Source organism: Ailuropoda melanoleuca, chromosome 2, assembly GCF_002007445.2.
Source record: "Ailuropoda melanoleuca isolate Jingjing chromosome 2, ASM200744v2, whole genome shotgun sequence".
Classification (NCBI taxonomy): domain Eukaryota; kingdom Metazoa; phylum Chordata; class Mammalia; order Carnivora; family Ursidae; genus Ailuropoda; species Ailuropoda melanoleuca.
The window spans coordinates 169,475,054-169,500,127 of NC_048219.1; the positions used below are offsets into that span (position 1 = coordinate 169,475,054).

The following is a 25,074-nucleotide window of genomic DNA, read 5'->3' on the forward strand; positions in this document are numbered from 1 at the left end:
ACAAGGTTGCTCCTGGCACCAGTTCATCTCAGGCCTGTCCCTTCTGATAGTGGGAGAAGGTCTTAGTTTGCAGACCTGATGGTCCTTACACCTGGTGTTCAAGTGTCCCAGCACGGTACCTAGCACGGTTCTTAGTATCTGCTGAATACTCAGTAATGTTGGAACCAAAGAAACTGAACTGACTGACAGGCCCCATTTTTTGGCATGTATCTGGACTTTTGAGAATATTCTACAGTTTCTCTAGGACAAAGTCACATCTTAAAAAGCTAAAAATGGCAAACACTGCAGAAAATACAGTGGTTGCATAAATATTTTTACTAGGGGTGCCTGGGTGGCTCAGTCAGTGAAGCGTCTGCCTTTAGCTCAGATCATGATCCTGGGGTCTTGGGATCAAGCCTCACATTGGGCTCCCTTCTCAGCAGAGAGAGGAGACTGCTTCTCCTGCTCCCTCTGCAGCTCCCCCTGCTTGTTCTCTCTCTCTCTCTCTCTCAAATAAAACCTTTTAAAAATATATTTTTATTAACCTGTTTTAAGTGTCTTGTATAAACAGGATAAGAAGCAAAAGACTGTATTTTCGGCTTCTTTCAAAACTCTCCGTCATTCAGGGAACATGACTTTTCAGAATAAGAGTGTCCCTCCCATGTTGGCTGGATGGAGACATTAGGTACAGAGCATGTGTTCATCCTTGTCTGAGATGTAATCACGGCTCCAAACCTAAAATGGCTTTCCCAAGCCCAGTGGGGGTCAGTAGTACTTTTAGAGCTCTTCATAAGCCCAGAGTCGTTTTAAAGATGCTGCTCGAGCTGGGGGTGGGTATTCACAGCCTTGAGGAATCTGGCACTTGTGACTGAGAAAACAGAGGAAATGGGGCAGCATCTGCCTTGTGGATGGCCATGTTCCCCGTGTTTCAGCACATTTTTATTGTGAGCAAGCTTTTAGAGACAGAGATCAAAGACATGTCCAGGAGAGCACTGGCCAGGTGTGAAATTCCAGGTGACAAAAGGGAAGGAAAAGAAGAGTTTGATGGGAAAGGAAAGGAAATGTAGCTTGTTTCCTTTTATTCTCTGTATTTGCCCTGTTTCCTCTCCAGGAAGTGTATGTAGATTTACAATACCCCCAAGCAGTCAACATTAGGGATTTATCCTCATTCTTTTCTGCATGATGGCAACCACCACCATGTCAAAGGCCAGTCATTTATTTTTGCAGGTATCACCGCTGGCAGTCCCGAGGACTGATAAGTGCTGTATTACTGATCATCGTAATACAGAAAACCTACTTTCCCTTCTGCTTCCCACAGCACTGCAAATAGGGGACACATATGAACTGAAGAATAAATCAGGCTAGTTTTTGCTACATACACATGCCAGTAACAATAAGAATCAAGAGTAAGAATCAAGTATATCAACAAATCATGAACTTTATCCAACCAGCAGAGCCCACTCAAAGGCAGATTCTCATAGCTCTTTCTTCAGTGTTAGTTTGATCCAGCAATCTGGGGGATCGCTTAATGTCTTCACTGCCTAATGACACCATTTGTAGGGACACTGTCTAGAATTGCTCTAAGGGAACCATTATCAGAGAAGATAGTAAGCACTGTGTCATTTGTCCCCCTCCCCCAACCCCTCTTTGGGGCTAATTTCCCAATGAAAGCTAAAGATGTTTACTAAGCATTTCTGAGAAATTTGTTCACATTACAAGAATACAAATTACAGGAACCCGATACATTAGCAATAGAGAAAGTTTAATGGGTCTGGGAAAGGTATAAATTTAGGGTAAATGTAAATTGCAATAATAGGAGAGTCTTCACTGAGCGGCAAGTCTCTTGAAATGGTAGTATTCAGTAGTAGTGGGAAGGTACGAAAGAGTCTTGCCACTTTGATGTTGTAAAAAATGTAACTGATAAGTAGGAATTGAAAATGACTGCCATGATTTTATAATATGAAAAATACTCCATGTCAAATAGGTAAGACCCATTTGATATGGGAAACTTGGTTTGTTCAGGGCCATGTAGGATATAGAAGTCTTTTCTGTGGTCATCCCACCTGGACAAAGAACCGGTTAACCTCTCAGGGAGCTCCAGAATTAGGGTGTTCTGAGACCACACCTGACTCTTATAGGCTTCCCAAACCTCAGTGCTTCGACCTGCTTTAATGAGCATCAGCATGCCCTTTGCCTACTGATATTTGGCAAACCCTGGGCACAAACTCATGCATAATATTCAGGCACAATAGCCACAAGGCATAGCAAAATTTGGTTCTGCAAACTATGAGGGACTCGGTGTGGTGTGTGTGTGTGTGTGTGTGTGCACGCAAACAGAAAAACATGATGAAAAAGCCTACTTAAAAGATTCAATTAAGAACATTAAAGAATTTGCATGTCAGTATTGTAGAACATAAAATTTGTTCTACAGAAATTTATTTATTTATTTATTTATTTATTCATTCATTCATTCATTACAAGAGAAATGATAAATTATCCCATCCATCTGGTTCCCTTACCACATCAGGTCTGGTCAAGTCTGACAAGAAAAATGGACAGGACCGAAGAAGCTCATTTTGAAAATGTTATAGATGCCCAGCAGGAATGAGAAAGTGGCGAAAAATATGAACACAGTTAAAACAGTTTTGTTGAAAAGATGAAACATTGATCACAAAGGCTGCATATAACTGTATTGGCTGGTGAGAAGAAGCCTAATAATAATAATAATAATAGCCATAATAAGCTGTAATTGTTCTTGGCCAGGTACACTGGTGGCTTTGAAACAGCATTCATAAGGAGAAGCTGAAGAAACCGGGCCTGGTCATTGGAACAAAGGATAATTGTAGTGACCTAATTGCAGCTTCCATTGTAAGAGCAGGCATGATAGCAGGACAAATTATCTCCACCGTCAAAAACGATAGCTGTACAGCAGGTAGTTCATAATCTCTTTTAAATGGTACTACTCCTTCTACTCCAGAGCTCTCCCCTGTAAAACCTTCTCTGACCCCGACTGCTGTCACCACTATAGGTAGCAAACCTCCTCCTCTGCTCTCTATTCATCTCTGTCTCTGTTGTTTGGGTTCACACGGCAGCAGCAAAGAGCATGTCCATGCCTACAGCTCCCCAGCGCGAGTCGGGTCCGCCAGCACTGCACCGCTGATGCATTCTGCATGAGGCAAATCGAGCAGGAAACAATATGCAAAAGTAACCGTATTGAATAAAGGTTGTGAGGGTAAAGTATAAAGTATGAAATACTGATCAGTAATGTTGGAGTGGACTCATGAAAGGCAAATGACAAGCTCACGAAGAGACGTGCGACCTATGTCACAGAGAAGAGTGCTAATATCACTACTATACAAAGGTCTTAAAAAAACTGAGGGGAAAAAATGACAATCTGATAGGAAAAGCAGCAAAAGATGTGGACAGCTCATAGAAGAGGAAATGAAAATGGCCCTTAAACGTAGGAAAAGACACTCAGCCTCACGCAAGAAGAGAAAGGCTAATTAAAATTTCACTGAACCATCACTTCTCACCTACGTTTATCAGATATCCCAAAGTTCGACTGTGTGTTCTGTGGGTGACATGGTGGAGGAAGACATCCTCCCACGTTGCAAGTGGTAATGTGAAGAGAACAAACGTGGAAGGAAATTCGTCATCATCTGGGAATAATCTGTGAGTTTCTCTTTGAGCCCGCAATCCTGCTTCTGTGACTTCATCCTAAAGTGGCAGTAGCAAAAATATAGACTTACTTTTGCATAAGATTTGTCATTATGGCATTATTTCTAATGGTGACAGATTGGAAATACCCAAATATTCAATAATATGGGACTCATTAAAGAAACAGAAGCATGTCCACACAGTACACTATTATGAAACTTTTTTTTTAAATAAGAAAGATCTCTGTTCACTAATATGGAGTTGTCTTTTGAATATTGCTGTAGGAAAAAGCAAAATGTAGGGGAAAATATGTGAAAAAGAAGGAACACAGGTACATAACCATGTTTGGTCTCATTTGAAAAAATAAGTAAAGTTATATTGCATAGGATAAAGACTATTGAAAGCTATGTAACCGTATGTTGTATATAGTTGAATTTGGAAATGTACATATTTTACATATTTAACAAATGAAATGAAATCAAAAGAAAAAGAAAAAGCAATAACTAAAAATTGAGAACAAACCAGAACAACCTAGCTGTAAAACAAACTGACTGCCTAGTGGACTCAGGAAAAAGAATTTTAAAAATGATAGAATACAGCATTTTGACTACTTATATAGGGGGTTATGTTCTAACAAGACATGGAGCTATTAACATCTGTAACTTCATGCAGTGGTCTTTCAGTAATATTGGCATTATTTTAAGATGGTGTATTTAAAATTATATATGCAATAACAAATAATTTTTGTCAGTGGTATTAAGAATCAAGATTTTGCATTTAAAGAAAACAAACAAATACAAACTTTTAAAAGTTAAGTAGAGATTCCATAATGTTAAATTTGAATTGGAAAGAGAAGCATGAACTTGCGGGTTTTGTTTTTTTTTTTTTAAGATGTATTTCCTATCTCTATCCGTAGAAAAGCCATGGAAGCAACAATAACGCAATGGCAGTGAGCTTCCTGGAGCCCAGGTTGTGTGCTCTGAATATCACTTCCCACTAGACAAGGGTTCCTGGGTGAAATAGTTGCTTCCAAGATAGGAACACGAGATACTCAACATGAAACTGAGACAACTTATTTGTCAAAAAGCAAAGAAGCTATCAAAGACAATTAGGTCAAGTCAAAAGGACAAAGGAGCCAACAGAAAGCAGTTTCCAGTGACTAAATACGGGACAGTGTGTACAAGAAAAAGAGTAAGGAATGCAATTGATTGAAAGCCCCAAGTATGTATATTTTTTAAAAATATGAGTTCATGGGTGGCCCCGTTGGTTAAGTGTCTGAATCAATTTCAGCTCAGGTCATGATCTCAGGTTCATGAGATCGGGCCCCAGATCAGGGTCCACACTGAGCGTGGAGCCAGCTTAGGATTCTCTCTCCCATTGCCCCTCCCCTCCATGCATGCATGCTAGCTCTCTCTCTCTCTGTGTCTCTCAAAAATATATATATATATTAAAAATTAAAAAAATACATATGAGTTCATAATAATACTCACAACCTTTCATTTCCCCCAAAAAGATGTCTAATAAATCATTGGTCATCATTGAAATTACTAGGGCACTAACTCCCTAGTCTGAAAAATCAGCAAATAAAAAGAATTAAGAATTTATTCTGCCTTCCCTGTACTGTGTAATTCAGGGTAATCAAACTTCAGTACGAGGTCACCTTTACAGGCTCCCAGTGGACACAGCTTTGGGGGGACCAACACTCAACCCACCACAGTACTCTTTCCCACCAAACATTGAACCTGAAACTAAGTCTTCAGGGACAGTGTTCAATACAATAGCCACAGTCACATGTATTATTTATATTTAAATGAATTAAAATTAAAAATGTGTACCCTCATCACCCTAGCCACATTTCGAGTGCTCAGTGACCACATGCAGCTGCTGTGTTGAACAGCACACATAGAGAACATTTCCATCATCACAGAAAGACCTACTGGGCATGGCTGCTCTGGAACTATTTTTCATAAGCAGGAAATATGGGGAGTGGAAGAATAAGCTTTATCACACCACAAAGAAGCAAACAAATCCAGCATGTGGGACCACCTACAGGACAATTGGCCTGGTTTCTGCAACAATTCAGGGGCATGGAACAATTAAAAAGCAAAAAGAGTACAGTTCTGTGCAGGAAATGAGACTTAAGAGACATAACCAAATGTAATGTGTGGATAGTTTTTGGAGCCCGATCCAAATAAATCCATTGAAAAAGGGGCATGTTTTAGGCACTTGGGGAGATTAGTTTATGAACTAGGTATTTAGGTGACATTAAGGAATATCATTAATTTTTAAGTGGATAGTTATATAATCGTGATTTTTTTGTGATATGTTTTCTGAAGTATACAGAGAATAAATGACTAGGCTTTGCTTTCAAAATACTTAGCAAAAAAAAATTTTTAAAGAAAAATTAGATGAAAACAGTGGCAACATCTTTAATTATTGAACACAGAACCAGGTAATAGGTATATGGAGGTTCATTGTACTACAGTCTGTACTTTGGGGCATCTGAAAGCTTTCACTGTATAATTTTTTAAAATGTGATCGTGTTTAGATTATTTATACTTAATATAAATGAAAGAAACATTCATATTGAAGTCAGGCACCCGGGTAGAATTCAAGAATCCAATTCCTGCGGCTTAATACATGCACGGTCTCTAACAAAACACCTGACCCTTCTGAACATCGGTTTCCTCATCTCTAAAATTGAGACTTGTGTACCCTGTGAGAAGTGAGTTCTGTAACTGTGGGAAAAATCTTCCCAAATACTACTCGTTTCTGCTCCTCCTGACGCATAGATGAAATACTAGATTGGCTCTCGTGTGTAGTATAACCTCCCTGATTTGGAGTGTTGTAAAGGCAGTCTTCATGACAGGAATTTTTTTTTTTAATTCAGCTTTATTTTTAGCTTTTAGATCCAACCAGTTCTCACCGTGTCCACTGCTCCGCCTTCACCCACACTACCATCTCTCCCCTGGGTTATTTTGATGGCCCGCAACTGGTCTTCATGGCTCTTTTCTTGCCCGGCACCCCCACCACCTTCTCACTTATAGCACTCAAAGGGATTCCTTTAATGTGTAAGTCAGATCAGATCGCTTCATTGCTTAAAACCTCCCATTGGCTTCCCACGTTGCTGAGGGTAAAAACCAAAATCTTTAGCATGGACCCCGAGGCCCTACATGAGCTAGGCCCTCACTTCCTCTCTGGCCCTCTGACTTCTCACGCCCTCACACTGGCCTCCTTGCTGTTTTTGGCACTTGCCTCCCTCAGGGCCTTTGTACTTGCTATCCTGACTGCCTGAAATACACTTTCCCGGTTATCTGCACACATTTTACTCTCCTCCTCAGGCCTTTAATTAACATTCCCACATCTTACCTTACCGTGTATTTGGAAGTGTAACCCTCCCACTCTACTCCAGTGCTCCTGGTACCTTTGCCTGTCCTATAGGCAAAGTTCTCTCTAGGGAGTCCTGCCATCTGACATTATTCCTTATTTTACCTAATTCGTTGTCTGTTTCTGCCTCCCGACTGGAGTATGAATTCTACAAAGGCAAGGATTTCTACACACTGCTCAATCTCAGCATCGAGATCAAAACCTCAAACATGTAGGTGCCCGACAAATCTATTGAATGATGAATGCGGAAACTTGTAGTAGACTTAAAACACGTTGTCTGGTCTTTAGAGGATGTGTTTATGGATCAATAAGAATAATACGTACTTATCAAAATCAATAGCTGCCTTATAAATTGGTCCTTCAGAAGTGTTCAAATTGCTTGAAAAGAGGATATATTTCCTTAAGCAATTAAAATATTTTCCCAGCAATCACACCCATTGTCTTAATTTGTTATGATAACAATTACGTTTAGGTAATGTATTTTAAAAGGAAAGAATGATATGTAAGGAACCTTAGAATTGACCGCTCCCAATTTGTTAGATTCCATCACGTGTATTTTAAAAGGTATAAATAGCGTCACTGGCATTTTTTGTTTTAATTTTTGTTTTCTGTTTCAAGTTTTTTTTTTTAATTGAAGTATAATTTGCATACAGTGAATTATTTAGGTCTCATAGAAACAGAAGAATATATTCTATTTTGATGAATCAGTATCAAGATACAGAATATTTCTATCACCCAAGACTGTTCCCATTCTCATCCCCCTGCCTTCCCCCATTCAGTACACCCTCCACTCCAGGAAGTAACCGATCTTATTTCTATCACCACAGGATTGTTTTGCCTGATCTAGAATTTCTTCTAATTTGAATCATGTAGTAAGTTTGTGTGTGTGTGTGTGTGTGTGTGTGTGTGTGTGTGTGTGTGTTCAGCTTCTCTCACTGGGCATGGTAATTTTGAGATTCACCCCTGTTGTTATTTCAGTAACTTATTTTTTTTTTGTCGTTGTTGCTGATTTATATTCTGTTGTATGACTACACCATTGTTTGGTTATCCATTCTCCTGCTGATGGACGTCTTATTTCCATTTCTTGCTATGATGAATAAGGCTGCTACCAAACATTCTTCAAGGATTTTTTGGGCTTCTGTTGTTGTTTCTCTTGTGTAAGTATCTGAGAGGTGAATTGTTAGGTCATAGCTTTGGCACATGTCTAGTTTTATAAGGAGCTCCCAGACCTTTTTCCCAAAGGGATCGTGTGATCTAATATTTCCAGCAGCAATGTCTAAAAGTTCTGCGTGCTCCCCATCTTTTCCAGTGTTTGGTGTTGTCATTCTTTTTCATTTTGATAAGGGTACCTCATTGTGGTTTTAATTTGCATTTCCCTGATGACTTGTAATGTCCAGAATGTTTTTATTTACTTATTGGGCATTTCTAGATTTTCCCTTGTAAAGTATCTGTTTAAATCTTTTGCCCAGTTCTAATTGGGTCATTTTTCTTTTTGTTACTAAGTTGCAAGGATTTTTTAGTATTTTTCATACAAATTCTTCATTCAATATGTGTGTTACAAATGTTTTCTCTCATTGGCCTGTCATTTTTTTATGCTTCTTAATGAGAAGGTTTTAATTTTGGTGAGGTTCAACTTAATAATTTTTTCTTTTATGATCCATGCTTTCTGTGTCCTGTCTAGAAACTATTTGCCTACTCTAAGCCTAAGGATAGTCTCCTTTATTTTGTTCTAGTAGCTTTATTGTTGTAGACTTTATGTCCAGGCCTTTCATCTTGAATTGATTTCTGTTATGGTGTAATGTAAGAACCAAAGTTCTTGTTTCCCTTGTGGATTTCCCTTATGTATTTTCCAGCACCACTTGTTGAAGAGATTCTTTCTTCTAAACCAAAATGTTTTTGGTATGTTTATTATAAATCACTTCACCAAATATGTGTAGGTATATTACTGGACCCTGTCTTCTATTCCATTCATCTACTTGTCTAGACTTTGCCTTGATTATTGAAGATTTATAGTCTTTTTTTTTTAAGATTTTTATTTATTTATTTGACAGAGATAGAGACAGCCAGCGAGAGAGGGAACACAAGCCGGGGGAGTGGGAGAGGAAGAAGCAGGCTCATAGCGGAGGAGCCTGATGTGGGACTCGATCCTGTAACGCTGGGATCACGCCCTGGGCCCAAGGCAGACGCTTAACAACTGTGCCACCCAGGCGCCCCTATAGTAAGTCTTAAAGCCAGTAGTGTAAATCTTCCAACTTTACTCTTATTGTTCAAAGTTATTTTGGCTATTCTTTGCCCTTCACTTTCCAAATCAATTTTAAAATCACATTTGCTAATTTTGGGAAAATAAACCTGATAGGAGTTTGATTGGAATGACATTGATCTGTTCATTTGGTTGAATTGACATCTTGTAATATTGGTTTTTCTGATCCATGAGTAAGCTAGAACTCTCCATTTATTTAGATCTTTAACTTCTCTCAGAAGAATTTTATTGTCTTCAGGGTAGAGGATGTGTACATCTTTTGTTAAATTTATTCTTAAGCTTCTAATGTTCTTTAATCCTATTTTAAATGGTTTCATTCTCTTGATTTTATGGTCTGACCATTCACTGCTAGAACATAGAAATACAATTAACTTTTCTATGTGCAACTTCTATCCTACGACATTAATAATAAAAATTATAATTCAAGACTATTGCCCTGTTGAAACAAATATACTTAATTTGTTTATCAAAAGTGTTATCAACCCAGAATAAATTTTCTAAGTAAGATTCCTGGACTTTAAAGAAAAGAATTTGACGAGATAAGCAAAAAGAGTAAGTTACTATAAGTAATTTATAAGAGAAATAAAATTAGATTATCATCCAGCTTTGCAAAAGCAACATTTTATCATAAGAAAATAGTGTCACATATTTTAAATATCCAAGGGGAAAGGTGGATAATTTTATATTCAGCAAAAGTGGCTGTCAAGTATAACAGGCATACTGTTATCAACTGAAGAAACACTGTCCCGTGAATTCTTCCCAAGGAATCTAGTAGATGACTGCATATGCATTGACATTAGGACTGTTGGTCTTTATTAAATATATATTTATTTTATTGTAATATATTAAATATATAGCTACTTGTAGCACTCAGATTAAATGTGAAATGAACTGAAATCTAGCATGTAGCTGCTATATGCTTTAACAATGTAGGTACAATACAACTACAAAAATGGAGGGATGACAGAAAGAGCATATGAATAGAGGAGTTTAACTCTTTATAATAATCATTTTGTTAGTGGTAGTATTTGGTATTGCTATTGTGAACCTGTTGTCTATGTAATACAGAGTAGAGCAAGTTGTAATTGTAGGATATTTACTTCTAGCATTCCCTGTGTCTTGAAGAGCAGGATTCTTAATGTGGAAGAAAGGAGCTATGTATTAATATAGAAATATAGATGCAGTTGCTATGGAGAGAGACCCCCTGGAGACTTTCTGGGGTATCCTGCAGAGGTCTCTTTCTTGACCTCCATGATAGTTACAGACATGTTTGGTTTATAACAGCTCTTGGACCCACAGATTTGTTTTGCATGAATTTCTATATCTTTGTTTCTTTTTATAATGACAGGGTAAACAAACAAATGAAAAAGGTACAACAAAATTTTAAATATTAAATTCATCTTACATAAACCTTACAGAAATTTGCCAATAACTTTTACTAAGTGTGTGCCTTTTGCGGGGGAGCTGTAGATGGATGACTCAAACGTCAGACTTGCACCCCGGCATTAAGTAAATCATGCACTCCCATGCCCCTTAGCTTGTGTCCCTCCTTCCGACTGGAGAGCCTCATAGCATTTCTGCATCTCTTCCATCCTCCTGGAACAAGGTGGACAAGTTCCTTCAAAACCCAGTTCAAGTGGCACCACCTTCATGATTCTTCCTCAGTAGCTCTAGGTTGAATTGACTCTGACCCTTTGTACAGCTGGTATCTTTGTCTTCCCATTGAATTGCTGTTACATGTTTCTATCTCCCTGATAGTGAGTCAGGGACTGAGAATTTTTCTTTTTTTATTTCTACTATACAATGTAATATCAGTATGAGTGAATAAATCAATCAGCCAGAATTAAAAGAAAGAAAACTCACATGACCCTCAAGGAGCTTATAGTCTAGTTCTGGAAGCAGAATGTCTGGAAATAAATCAAAAATGTTTTTATTTAATTTGCAAAGTAATATAGATTAATAGAGAATTTACTGAATACATGGGTTGAAGATGAGAATTGTTGAGATCAATATGGAGCTGTAAAAGAGTTTAAAATGCATTTTAAATGAGTAAAGTTGAATCTTTATTCTAGAAAAAAATAGTCAAATATTTGATTAATGGAGAATGGATACTCTAGGCAAAAGCATCTGTTTTGAAAGGGACCAAGCAAATGTTCAAAGAACAGTAATTTGAAGAAAATTGTCACAACTGAGTTGATAATGGAATCATGAAAAATCAGGTTTCCAAGACAAAGGCTGCCTGCTATTGCCTGTTTAATTTTTTTTTAAAGTTTTGATTCACTGTAATAGTCAATATGTAGATGTAAGGGACTTTTTTATATTTTTGAAATTTTAAAAATTATCCTAAAAATATATGATCTAAAAATTTAAATAGTGTACCTACAATTCCACTTTCCAGGGGTGATCACTGTTATGAATTTTTTTGTATCCTTCCGGACATTTTCTATGCATATGCAAGAATATGTAATACATCATACAAATATCTATATCTATCTGGGCCCATATGTGTATCTTATTTCCTTTTAGTATGGGAATAGGATGACTGTATTTTATAGCTGTACCACATGTCTTTCCAAGTCCCCTATTACTGTACAATTAGGGTGTTCCTCATTTTTTTCACTATTTCAATATCATATAGTATGTTTTTTTTAATCATATCTGGGATTCTTTAGTTACAATAAAGACATTTATTTCGTTTTCATTTATTGTCATAAAAGATAAATGTAGTCATCTGATTTTATCTGTTTATTTTTTTAAAGATTTTATTTGTTTATTTATAGATTTTATTTGTTTATTTGAGAGAGAGAGAGAGTGAGCAGGGAAAGGGGCAAAGGGAGAGGGAGAGAAAGTATCCCAAGCAGACTCCCCAGGAGCCTGACACAGGGATCGAGCTCACAACCCTGAGATTATGACCTGAGCCAAAATCCAGCTTAACTGACTGAGCCACCCAGGCACCCCCTGTTTTCTATTTTCTATATAAAACTCTATTGGAGTTTTATTTCATACATTTCTCTTCCAAAAATTTGTTGTTTTAGTAGCTTTTTGGTAGTAATATTTAATATACTCTACCCTCTGTTTACTAATTTATCAACTTTCAACAGTCACCACCGTTGCCTGCTCTAAAAAGTGAGGAAATGAATACAACTGAATGTTAATGCTTTCTTCTGCACATCCTTATTGGTTTCTGATTTTCAGTAATGATTAATATTTTTATATTGTCACAGTTTATCATATTTCTGTTTTTCCATAATTATGTTGCTACAAATGTTTAACCTTTAACCTAAGGTTAAGGTACTGCTCACCTTCACACCTGTCATTCCACAGCTTTATCAAGTTGAATTCCTCATTTTGATTCAATTTTTGGTTGACTGCTTTTAATTGTTAAGTAGTTTTTCACAGTGGGTCAACGAGCTCTATGCCCTTGAAATGTTTGAGAATGTTCTTCTTTTGGCTTTATTTATGTTTGAGGCTAGCCTGAATTTGCCTGAATTTTTAGATGACTTGATTTTCCGCCTTCTTGAAACCATACTTATGCGTACTATATGCAATAACCCCTCATATTTTTCTCTTTTATTGTATTTAATTTTTCAAATGCTTGTTATGACCCATTAAATTAATTTCAAGTTATATAGTATTTTATTTTATTTTTTTTAAAGATTTTATTTATTTATTTGACAGAGACAGAGACAGCCAGCGAGACAGGGAACACAAGCAGGGGGAGTGGGAGAGGAAGAAGCAGGCTCCTAGCAGAGGAGCCTGATGTGGGGCTCGATCCCATAACGCCGAGATCACGCCCTGAGCTGAAGGCAGACGCTTAACCGCTGTGCCACCCAGGCGCCCCAAGTTATATAGTATTTTTAAAAAATTTTTTTAATCTCTGTTAGAGGACATGGAGGATGTAGAGATCTAAGGTCACCAGCAATTTCACTTCCATATGTTCTTTCAGAATATCTTCCTGTCACATCTGCTGTGTACACACCCTAGGGGCTTGTTTTCCCTGGTCTTCCATTTTGGGAGAGCAGATCAAGCTGAAAGAGATCAGCTTGCTTAGTGAAGCCTCTTAGATTATTGGTTTTATTTTGATGAGTTTGTGTTTGTTTATCTCTGCTCTGCTAATTCTGCCTTTCAGCTACAAAATTGGTTGGCGCTTCTTCTCTCTTTTCTCCTTTTACTCCATGAGGTTTCTTCAGCATAGGAGGAAATATATCTCTTAGAGGAAATATCTCTCTTCTGGCTCCGCCTCTCCTCCTGTCTTAAATTGGAACCTCACAAGGATTTACCCCACAATTATGAAGGATCCTAAACCTGCCTTCAAACTATCGTTTTCTAAATAGTTTATTTTCTGTTCTCTTGATCTTTCTTTCAATGAAATGTATGCCTTGCTAGAGACGTAGGCATGTATCAACTCTTGATGAACTCCCCCTTTTGGGTTGAGTCCAAATTTCATTGCATGGTGTAAGATTTATGGTTATTTTCTAATTCCATTGTAGGTGGAATTTTGTCTTCCCAATTCCTCAATTGTTTGTACATTTAGAGTTTAAGGGAGGAAGTACAGTAGCCATACTCTTACTCCATCATTTACCATAATCTCTTGTTAGAGATCCTTGATCTGACAGAGAGATGATATAAATGTTGTTTGGGGAAGATTATCCAGCAGCCTTTTAAGGTATAGATTAAGGTGGCACAAGGTGACATACCAAAAAATATTAGAATAGGCTAAGCCAGCACTGTCCAATAGAACTTTCTGTAATGATAGAATTAGTCTATATCTGCATTGTCTGATATAGTGACTACTATATCACAAGCCACGCATAGCTATTGAGCATTTGAAATGTCATTTGTGACACTGAGAAGCTGAATTTTACATTTTATTTAACTGTAATTAATTCTAATTTAAATGTATACAGCATCATGTGGCTAGTGACCACCGTATTGGACAGTGCACCCCTAGGCAATATAAAGCCTGAATACTAGAGTTTGTCTAAAGAAATGGAAATAAAAGAGGATATCCAAGAGTTATAATGGGAAAAAAAGGAACAACAGTGCTTTTGTAAGGAAAGAGAGAGAAGAAATTTAAACAATTCAAAAACACTGTGCTGGGGAGAATGGGGAAGCTGGTGGTACCATCCAATAAAAAAGATATATTATCAAGAGCTATTTTGAAAAAATAGATACTTTAACAGGTTGAGTTCCCAGTGATAAGAAGACCTCGAAGTGGAAAGGACTCTAAACAATTAGAATTCTCACACTGAATTGGGGCAGAAAGAGGTCAGAGCTACCAAAAACAAAGCAAAAAAATCTATTTCCTTGACATTTCTCTCTGGAAAGAGTCTCTTTTGCCTCCATACACCCCTTTTACAATTGCCTTGTCCTCCCCCACATGGAGAGACCCTGATATATGGCACAATAATGACGGTTCAGAGAAATTACTGTTTCACCTACTGAGTGATTAATATGAAATTAGTTACTGAAACACTCAGTGGTGCAGAGAGGATCAAGGAGAAATTTAGTTTTGTTTTAGAAAGAAAAAAATACAAGATAAAATCCTGCTTTGCATACGTGGAGTACTTTTCATCTGAGAATCTTTACATACCCAGCAAGCCTAATTAATGAGAAAACCTCTAAGACAGAGAAGTGATGAGATCAGGAGCACAGCTACCGGTGTTCTATTTCTGCGACTTCTAAAAAACCAGGCTCGATGTTTTTTTCTTTCATTAATGCGCAAGTGTAGCTTTATGCAGCAGCCACGAGATGTTCATCTTTCTGCTGAATGATTTCTTATGAAGGCATCGCACTGAGGAGGCATAGTAACGACACAGAATTCCACCCCCTGACTTTATTGATGTCCTGCGCTCTCTTTGCAATGGAAATCCATCCCTATCATCGTAGTGCAGCGAGCGTTCTCTGATAATCCGGTCTGCACTGTCCCTGAAAGGACTGTTTTGTTGCAGAAGAGAGCAAGTTATCTTCTTTATAAAAAATTATTCAAAACAAACATCCATGAATCTAGGACTAACATGCACTGAAAGGGGACAGGCAGGTCTTCTTAACAGGTACCCTACCGCGTAATCTCCCTTTCTTCTTCATTCAAAATCCCCTAGCTCCTCTTTACAAAAATATAAGTTCTAATTGCTTATGTGTAGGGTACATGATTTGACTTAGTCAAAGAGATATGCAATAATATATCCTGGCATTTATTTTCATCTGTTGTGACTTGGGGATAGATGCTGGATTTTTATCCTATACCTTCTTCTTCATGCTTTTTTCCCCCTTCCCTTCTCTCCACTTAAAAAAAAAAAAAAAAGCCATTCTGCCAAAAGAGAAAATACCTTGGAAGATAAAGATGATGGCTTTTAAAGATTTTTACAAAGAGTTTCATGTTCTGTAAAATAAAGCTAAGTGCCCTGTGCAAAAACAGGTGTTTTTGCTTGAAGAGGAGAAAGTACTGAGAGAGTTCAGTGTTTTTTTCTTTTTAATTCATCCAAGCTTTCTATAAATGTGTCCAGGGATGTACAGGTCTTTCACTTCTAGCCCACGGCCCTCTTGTATTCTCAGAGCCCAGGATTCAGGCTTGTCCCCACCCTCTCCTGAGTTCTTCCTCTCGCTGCCTGAGCCAGCATCACCTGGCTTCTCTCATGGTGCATACATAATGCACCCTGTTTGCCCAGTGATGTAAGGTTACCTTCTTTCCTCATTAGCACAGAACACCTCCTGACACCATCGCGTCACCATTGTCCAATAAGATGCCACAGTGACCTTTCCATTTTAACACGTAACTGAGAATTTAGGAGAGCTGATCTAACACTTTCCAGATTAAATGTCAAATTCTTAAAATTCAGATGGATTTGGAATCCACGTAGGTATATTTTCCTGCTCCCATTCCCAGCAGTCTACACAGTACACTGATCAGCACTAGCATTTTGTAATATCACTTAAGGCTTGAGCACCGTGGAGTTCTGCCAGTAATGTTTAATTCACTTATATGTGCCAATTCATCTCTGTCAGGAGCCTATTAATTTCTTCACTATTTTACTCTGTCCCTAGCCCCTATATAATGAGACACAATGATCCCCATTTGTGTAACCAAAAAACTTAGAGTCTCTCATAAATTACCTCGGATCCCACTGCTTTCAGAGACCAGAAAGCGTCTGTATTTCTTTTTCATATTTAAATCAATTTTTGCAAGCTCTTTCATTTAAAAGAATACACTAGAACTCTAGGATACCAAATAGTGAAATCATAGCCAAAGAGTGTGATTCTGATGGGCTCTTTAACATGCATCTCTCCCAAGGAAGACTTCCGTATTATCATACCACAGATGTTCCCACGGGCACATCCGTTTGTAGGAAGGGAACGTTAATGAAAATCAGCCCCTGACTCTGCAGTCAGCACAGTCATCGGTGGGCAAGATGTCAAAATACCTACTCCATTGCTATGAAAGTCAAGACCCCATAACAAATAAAGGTCAGAGATATAAAATTAACACCACAGATATGCCGTTGGCATCTCTATATGGTGCGATCTTGGGTTAACAGGAGAGTAACAGCTAAGTGACTGACTAGGAGAAATCAACATAGATTCAGGACAGTCTGTTGTATTACCACATAAAATTCACATATGTCTCTGCTACCGTTCTGCATTTTTTTTCAGGATTGGAGCAAAACATCAGGAGCTAAGGGAAAAGCAGGCAAGAGGTCTTACTGAATATGCTACTGGTGCAATTGGATCACTGCATGATATGGATGATGATGAAATGGACCCTAACTATGCCAGAGTGAACCACTTCCGGGAACCATGTGCATCAGCAAGTGTCTATAGGTCACCATCGCCACCTCGGGCTGGACCACTGGGTTACCATCGGGATGGCCGTCCAATGTCTCCAGAGAGAGACCACTTAGAGGGGCTCTATGCCAAGGTCAACAAACCATATCATCCACCGGTGCCAGCTGACAGGTAATATAACTTATTGAAAGACAAATATGGTTTTAATTCAGTAAGTTTCAAGTCATCTCTCCTGCTGAAGCCAATAAAAATATATCCTTTAATCTATTAAAGCTGAAATCAGATAGTTCCCTTGGTAAGAGCTAGGCTTTGACCGACCCATAAGGTGTCAGCCATCAAAAATAAAACAAAATGGCCAGTTATAATGTGGCATGAATGAATGGTAGTCATTGAAGTCATGGTGCAACAGGGAGCAATTTTTGAAAGGATATTGTGGCAGAGGACTAATGATGAAAACTTTGAAGGAGTATTGTCCTTTCTCCTCCAAGTCCTGCTGTGAAAGAGTTATTGAAGATGTCATGACACTGGGAGCTAAGGAGTCAGAGAATGGTGGCTTCTACGTAGGTATAATGGAGCTGGAGTTACAGAGAGCTGCACAGGTGCAGAGGACCTTGAAAAGCAAGGTTGGGATTTTGCACTCAAGGAAAATGTGATCCTGTATAGATGTTCATGGATGATCAGAAGTAGAAAAGGAGATAATCTTGGCAATAGGAGTTTGATGAAGTAGAGAAAGATAAGAGGTGACAAGGCCAAGGATCTTTAGGCTTAGCAGCTAAGGAAAGAGATAATAAGACCATCTGTCAGTACAATTGAAGTAGGTAGGGAACAAAATGATTTCAACCCCACCTCCTGCCACAAATAAAATGTCTCATCTCTTGAAAGGCTGCTATAAGAGAGTTTTAGTCAATATACATTGTTAGGTGACCCCTGGAATTACGCACACAAGGAATGAGTTGACTGACCTTGGCTTAATCTGGCTGTAGTTTGAATTCTGGAGGGAGGAGTTGAGGGGGAAGGGTGGCAGACACAAAGAGCTCTCATTCTAGATGAAAAAAAGACTTGTTTTCCAGATTTCTTTTGGTCCTGACAACCACCCAGTTCCTATTAGTAACCAGCTTTTGTGCGATAGCATGATATATTGCATATGTTTACCGTTTACATTTCCCCAGCTGGGTGATATTATGCACTTTCAATTAGGTTGGGGAGAGGAAGGGAAATCATGGCATTTTTATGCAGACTGTAAAGTGTAGCTTCACAAGACTGATTACCTTTCAGAGCCTTTCCAATAACCAAGTGGGAAGGAAGGAGCAATTTTTAATCCTTACTGTCAAGCTTCCAGGTTGATAGTATTAAAGAAAGATGGTCAAGTTTTTCTTTGGGATAAAATGAAAATATAAATTCCTATGACTGTGTGAGACGGCCCCAATAACTAAACTGTTAATTCAAACGACTGATTAAGAGTTGTCCTTTTCTTCTAAGCCTTCATTCATCTAGGGTTGAATTTTTATCATGTAAATGATAATATCACTCATGAGTTTCTTCTGGCCCAGACCAAAGCCAATCTTATTTTCCCTAAATCAGACAGGTCTTCAGAGCAATCCCCTCTGCATGTGCCCACTGCTAGAATCCCAGCACAGAGGGACTATTTCTATGAACCCCCAAAGCCAGTATTTCCCTGTAGTAATTCCATGGAAATAAACACAATGCATTCTATTAAAAAAAAGGTTCACTGGCCAAATGCATATGGAGAATTCTGGGTTATGCCCCACCGAGCAGGTTTTCTTACTAGAGTCTTCTTATCTCCAGTATGCTAACATGCACTGTAAGCCTCTAAAAGGAGCATACAATGATCAGCCCTGTCACTTTCCAAATTTTTGTCACCTAACGCTTATTTTGTTTTTCCAGATCCTATGATTATTCTTTGGAACATGAGGAGACTCTATCCTAAGCTAACTTTCACCCATGTAGATTTGCCCCGTAAAGAAATTTCTTCGAATAATGTTCACCGTAGCCAGTATAGAATGATATAAAAAAATGTTATTTACTCCCCAGCCCAGACAGATGTATATAAGTGATAGTCTTTCCTCTGTCTCTGACCCCACTGTATTAATAAATGATCTAAAGCTCTGTCTTCAGTGGAGTTTTAGTCACTTGTCATATATTTGGATAAGAGATCAAAGTATGACTGTATCAGAATTACCTTTATTCTGTTCTTCTCTTTCATTATATCTGAAGCTTGTTCTGCTCCTTGTTCTTTAACTCTTAGAATGAGCAGTTTTTGTCTCAGCACACAATAAGCGCTCCATCATCATCAGTGTTATTATTATTATTACTGTCCTTTATCATGAAATTCTCAACTCTCCTGGTATGCCTGAACCCAGGGGAGTCTAGGAGGAGTGTTGCTGGAGGCATATCTCACACAGTGTCTATAAGCAGGAACTGTGAGTTCCAAACCTACCTTATGTACAATTAGAGGCATGTCATTCATTTTGTCATCTGTTTGGTCTTTCATTCAGCAAACACTTCTTTGGCACCAATGGTGTTCTAGCTACTGTAATAAGTTCTAGGGAAGATACAAAGATCTTTAAGAAGTAGCCCCAGTCCAAAGAAAGTTGTATTCTAGTTAGAAGGAGATCAACACATATGGAAACAGATCATTGCAATATAATGTAAACAGAAGAAAAAGAAGCTTTTCTAACTCTGCTGGTCAGGAAGGATCTTCAAAAGGAAGCAGCATTTGGACTGACTCGAGAAGGATTAGTAAATAGTGACCACATCTGTTAGAAAAATTGTTTTCCTTACAGAATAATTAGCATAGATAAGGATAAAGTGGGCTGAAACAGCATGCCATGTTAGGGAAGCTCTGAAGCATCCAGAACATAGAGTGTGGATGGGAAAGAAAGAAATAGGAATAGGAAATGTGTCTGGAAAGCAGGTTAGAGCCATGTTATGAATGAAAAGGTTCTATCTTATGTTCTCCTATACTGATTGGTAGTAGCTGTCTGGAAATCGGTGCTAAGAAGGGTTCTGAAGTTATACTCAAATCATGGTGTCTACCCTGGGCTCCAGAGGATGAATGGAAGATGTTTGCAATTTGCTATTTATTTATATAATGGCTAATTCCATGGGCACTGGGAGCCATCAAAGTGTCATAATTGGGGAATGAGCTGATAGTTTTGTATTTGGGGAAAATAGCTCTGCCAGTTTGATGGCAGACAAAGAGGAAGATGGTTAGACTTAAGACAAATTAAGATATGATTACAGTATTGAAAGATGAGAAGGGTCTGGAATAAGAGTGGCATTGGATACAGGAAAAATTAGAAATAGCCAAAAAACTTTAACTAAAAACTAAGAGAAAGATGTTTCGCAGAGACCACAGAGGTGAGGCTTTCAAATACTTCAGGGAGGTCATTAGAAAGAGAACTAAAAAGAGGATTTAGGATATAGCCACTAAGAGGTCTTCAATTAATAGAGAGAGAACAATTTCAGTAGCTAGATAGGAGCGGAGGGAAATTGTGATGTGAGAATTGACAAAGCAGTAAGAACTTAGCAAGCTTGGCAATAAAGAGAGCATTGTTGTTACAAGATGGAAGAGGTTGCAACTTTGAAGTTCCTTACAGAATAGTACAGTTGACCCTTGAACAGTACAGGGGTGAGGAGCACTGACCCCACCTCCTCCATGCATCAAAAATCTGCATATAACTTTTGACTCCCTAAAAACTTAACTACTAATAGTCTACCGTTGACCAAGAAGCCTTACCAAAAACATAAACAGTCAATTAACACATATTTTGTATTTTATATGTATTATAAACTGTATTCTTACAATAAAGTAAGCTACAGAAAAAAATGTTAGGACAATCATTAGGAAGAGAAAATACATTTATAGTACTGTGCTGTATTTATCAAAAAAAAAAAAATCTGTGTACAAGTGGATCTGTGCAGCTCAAGCCAGTGTTGTTCAAGGGTCAACTGTGTTTCAGAGTTAACAAAAGAATTCAAAGACCATCCAGAATGACCTTTCCATATTATTACAGAAACTGAGGCCCAGAGAAGTTTGAGTCACCTGCCCAGCATCACACAGCATGGAGTAAGGACTTTATTGTAGATTCCTTTTATGTTATACAATCTTCTCTTCCTTGCACTACACCATTATGTAGACCCATACTCTCATTTCCTAGTTAAGGGAACTAGTACCCAGATAGGTGGATTGGCATGCATTTGGCTCTAACAGCGGGTTAAATCTTGAACTTTGGAATGAGGCTGACTTGGGTTCAGTCTTCTTACAGATATTAGTGCATGACTTTCAGTAAGTTAACTTTTCTGAGATGCCATTTTTCATCTTCATGCATATAATTTAACAAACATTTATTGAGTCTACTGAGCGCCTGGATGTGAGTTCAGTGCAGAGTTCATCGGGGAGCGAGGAGGAAGATGGGGACCTTTCTCTGGAGCTTACAGACCACTGGGGGCTACAAAGATACAAACACATAATGAGAACACAGTGTGAAAAGTGCTCTATATGGGAAGCAGAGGGTGCCTGGGACAGCTGGAGCTGGGGGGTGGGAGGCGCAGAGAACGGCATTGGGGTGAGAGAAAGCATGGTGTGTTAGAGGAACTACAAGAAGCTCAGTAAAATAGAAACCTGAGTGAGAGAGTAAATGGCAAGAGATAAAAATAGGAGGGTCCAAGGACTGGGCAAAAAGCAGTTGATATACAGCTTTGGCCGACCTTGATGGGGAATTTGGACTTCATCCTGAGATGTACGGCAGGAGTGGGGAAGGAAGGGCCCACTAATGGGACACAAAACCCTGACTTAAGCCTACCTTTAAATGGCAATTTATCCTCATCTCCTTATTTGCTAAAGGAGGATTATCATTAACAGCCTTACATGTTATAATGGTTTAATACAACTTTGCATTTTGCATTTTTTGGTATTTCTATATAGAAGAAATCTCTATTTGTTTATGTATCACTATGTCACAGGAACATGTCATATGTGTGGCCAACAGTGGCTTCCTAATAGGGGCAACTAACTTCTGCCTCTCACCTCCCAGCTTCTCAAGGCTTGGCCCTGAATCTTCAGCCTTCCTAAGAAAAACCTGGCTTATAAAGGATTCCTCTGTAAATGATGGTGGCTAAAACCAATCCCTGTCACTATGACAGAATCATAGTCCTGGAGTCTCATGGTGCTGGTTCTTTGAGGATTTGAATATAGCAGGGGTTAAGTCCTGTTTCCAAATACCTGACAACTACTTAGGGTACAATGTGCTCGTTTGTCACTGCAACACCAGCAACTAAAGGGCTCCCACGGCATAAGAACCTGAAGGCTTTTTTGTTTGAGTGAGCTTGGAACAGTCACAACTAGGGGGAATAGAAGGTGTGTGTGGTACTTGACATGGCTGCAGTTTTGCATTCATTCACATGATTACTTGACATTCTTTACTAGAGTTTGCCAAATATATTTGGTCACATACCCTAACCATGAAAATGCTTTTGGGTGTTAAGTCCCCAAAATATGTGCCTTTGAGTCTAAGTGACATACACTTAATTACCTTACTAATGATATTATATGCAATATAGATCATATTGTGAAATATAGAAGTTAATAAAAGAATGAGACTTTTTAAGCTGTGAATAACAGTTCTATTTTCTTTCTCCCCTTAAATGTGCACACAGCCTGTTTTAGAGACCACTGGTTTCCACTTCAGGCTCCACAGGGTTAGAGACCTTGCATGCTTTTGTTCACCATTATCTCTTCAGTTCCTAGAGCAGTCTATACTCCATAAATATTTTTGGAATGAATGAATGAATGAATCATTTGACAGAATCTTAGAGTTGAATGGAACTTTAGGGGGTCAACTCTCACATCCCATCCATCAGAAGCATCTTCTCCACAAATTCCCTCACAGGATGTCATTTAACCCATGGTGGCATACTTACAGTGACAAGAATTTGTGAGACATACTTTTTATTTTCAGATTACTCTAACTGACATAGAGGTGCTCAGTTTGTATCCACCCAAATGCTGTCTCCATGTAACATTTACTATAGATCCTGGATTGACCTACCTGGACAAAGAATCTAAGCCTCATTAGTAGCCCTTCCTTCAGTTACTTGAGGTGATTGCTATGACCACCTTCATTAACAAATGTTTACTGAACTCCAAATAGGTTCCAGGCTGTATGTTTAGACATGGCCTTATAAGGATGAAGAAAACAAGCACATAACCTTGAGAAGTATAATCATTTATTTAGTATAAACTCCTCTAGCAGTCCTAGTCATTTAAATTATAGCCCATACCTGTAGCCTTCTTGGTAGCCATATTCTGAATATGTTCAAGTCTATTGAGTTTATGATTGCCTTCTGTTGCACGGCATGGAGAACTGGATACCATAGTTCAGATATAGTGTGAAAAAAAGGCATAGAAAATGAGTGGGACTCTTGCATCTTTTGATCATTATACTTATCAACACTGCCTTAATTTTTATATCAGCTGTCATTATTGGTGTATATTGCACTTTTTCACTAAAAGTTCTATTTTGTTGCTATCTATTTTTGAGTTGCTATCAAGCCAAATATTCCCAAATATATTGTGCAAGATCCTATATTTTTACAACTATTTCTTTAAACGTAGGATATTCTCTTTATCTGAGTTAAATATTTGCTTGTTAGGTTTAGTCCATTATTGTAGCCAATAAAGATATTTTAAAGTATTGATTTTTGTCCTCTAATATATTAGCTATCCTTCCTAAGTTTATACCATCCTCATATTTAATCATTATGGACTCATCCATGTCATTGATGAGATCGTTGATCAATGTCAAGTATAAGCCCTGCAACTCATCACTCAAGACCTCCATTAATCAACACTCTTTAGGATGTTCAGTTAACTATTAATCCAGTCTACTATTATTTAGTGTGCATTCTCTAGTTCATCTATGAACACTGTGGCAGACTTTTTGTCAAATACTTTAGTGATATTAAGGCACACTGTGTTTGTGAGAAACCCTTGATTTACCAATCTAGTAACCCTAAGAAGAAAGGGAATTACTTGTCCTTGGTGAATCCTGCAGCCTTTTTCTCTTCCAGATATTCACAAATAATGTGTCCATTTAGACTTAATTATGCAAAATAAGATTTTCTGTGGTCCAGTATAATCCTAGGCACTTAATATCTGCATATCAAATACTTACTGACTTACATACAATAGCTGTGAAATTAATGTGGCCAACAGCTCATAGCTCCTCAGTATCCATGTTAAGAAGCCTTGATTCCCAACAGGTATTCACCAATGTTGTAGGAAACCTTCATGAGCTGTAATCCACAGATCATACAAAGAAGTTCAGAAACTATCCTTACCCTCAAAGAACTCAGTCTAACAGCGAAAACCACCTCATAAACAAGTAATTATAGTATAATGTGTTCCATTAGAATAGAGTTATATAAAAAACATATTATAAAAATTATGAAATCGCGTATGCATTTAACTTGGGAAAGACCTGAAATTGTGGATTAGTCTTTCTAGGTAGTTGGCTCAAATATATTAATTTTTCAAAGCCTCAGTTTCCTCACTGTAAAATAGGGAGAAATGCCCTATTTCCTATGGATTGTTTGTAGAATAAATGAAATTATCCCAGTGCCTGGTTCAATAAATACTGACTATAACTATTTAAGAAGGTCATTAGACTATGTATTATTGAACAATATTATATATTATTGGGCTATATGTGAAGAAAGTTATTGAACTAAATATAGCTATTTAGGAAGGCTATTGATTTTACTTAGCTGCTGACCCTTAAAGTCATGGGTTAGGGAACCTGTTAGATTCTGTTTCAGGTCACATGGTTGATGGTTAATTCCTAATTCCAGCCCAAACTCTTGCTGGTGTATTTCATTCGTAAGAATTAGAAAGTAGAAACAGAAAAGAAAATGAGGGTTTAAAAGGCATGAAAACTAGAAAACACTTCAGATTCTTTTATATCAGTCGTATCATCTGCATATGCGAA

At 38.0% G+C, this 25,074-nt stretch overlaps 1 protein-coding gene across 1 annotated transcript in view; it reads left to right on the forward strand.

Moving 5' to 3' along the window:
* PARD3B (par-3 family cell polarity regulator beta) overlaps positions 1-25,074 on the forward strand; it is a 1,011,045-nt gene that overhangs the window by 836,201 nt on the left and 149,770 nt on the right. Inside the window, exon 20 of the mRNA XM_034655034.1 lies at positions 16,934-17,236. Coding sequence (XP_034510925.1) covers positions 16,934-17,236 — 303 coding nt within the window. The remainder of the gene's footprint in view (positions 1-16,933; positions 17,237-25,074) is intronic.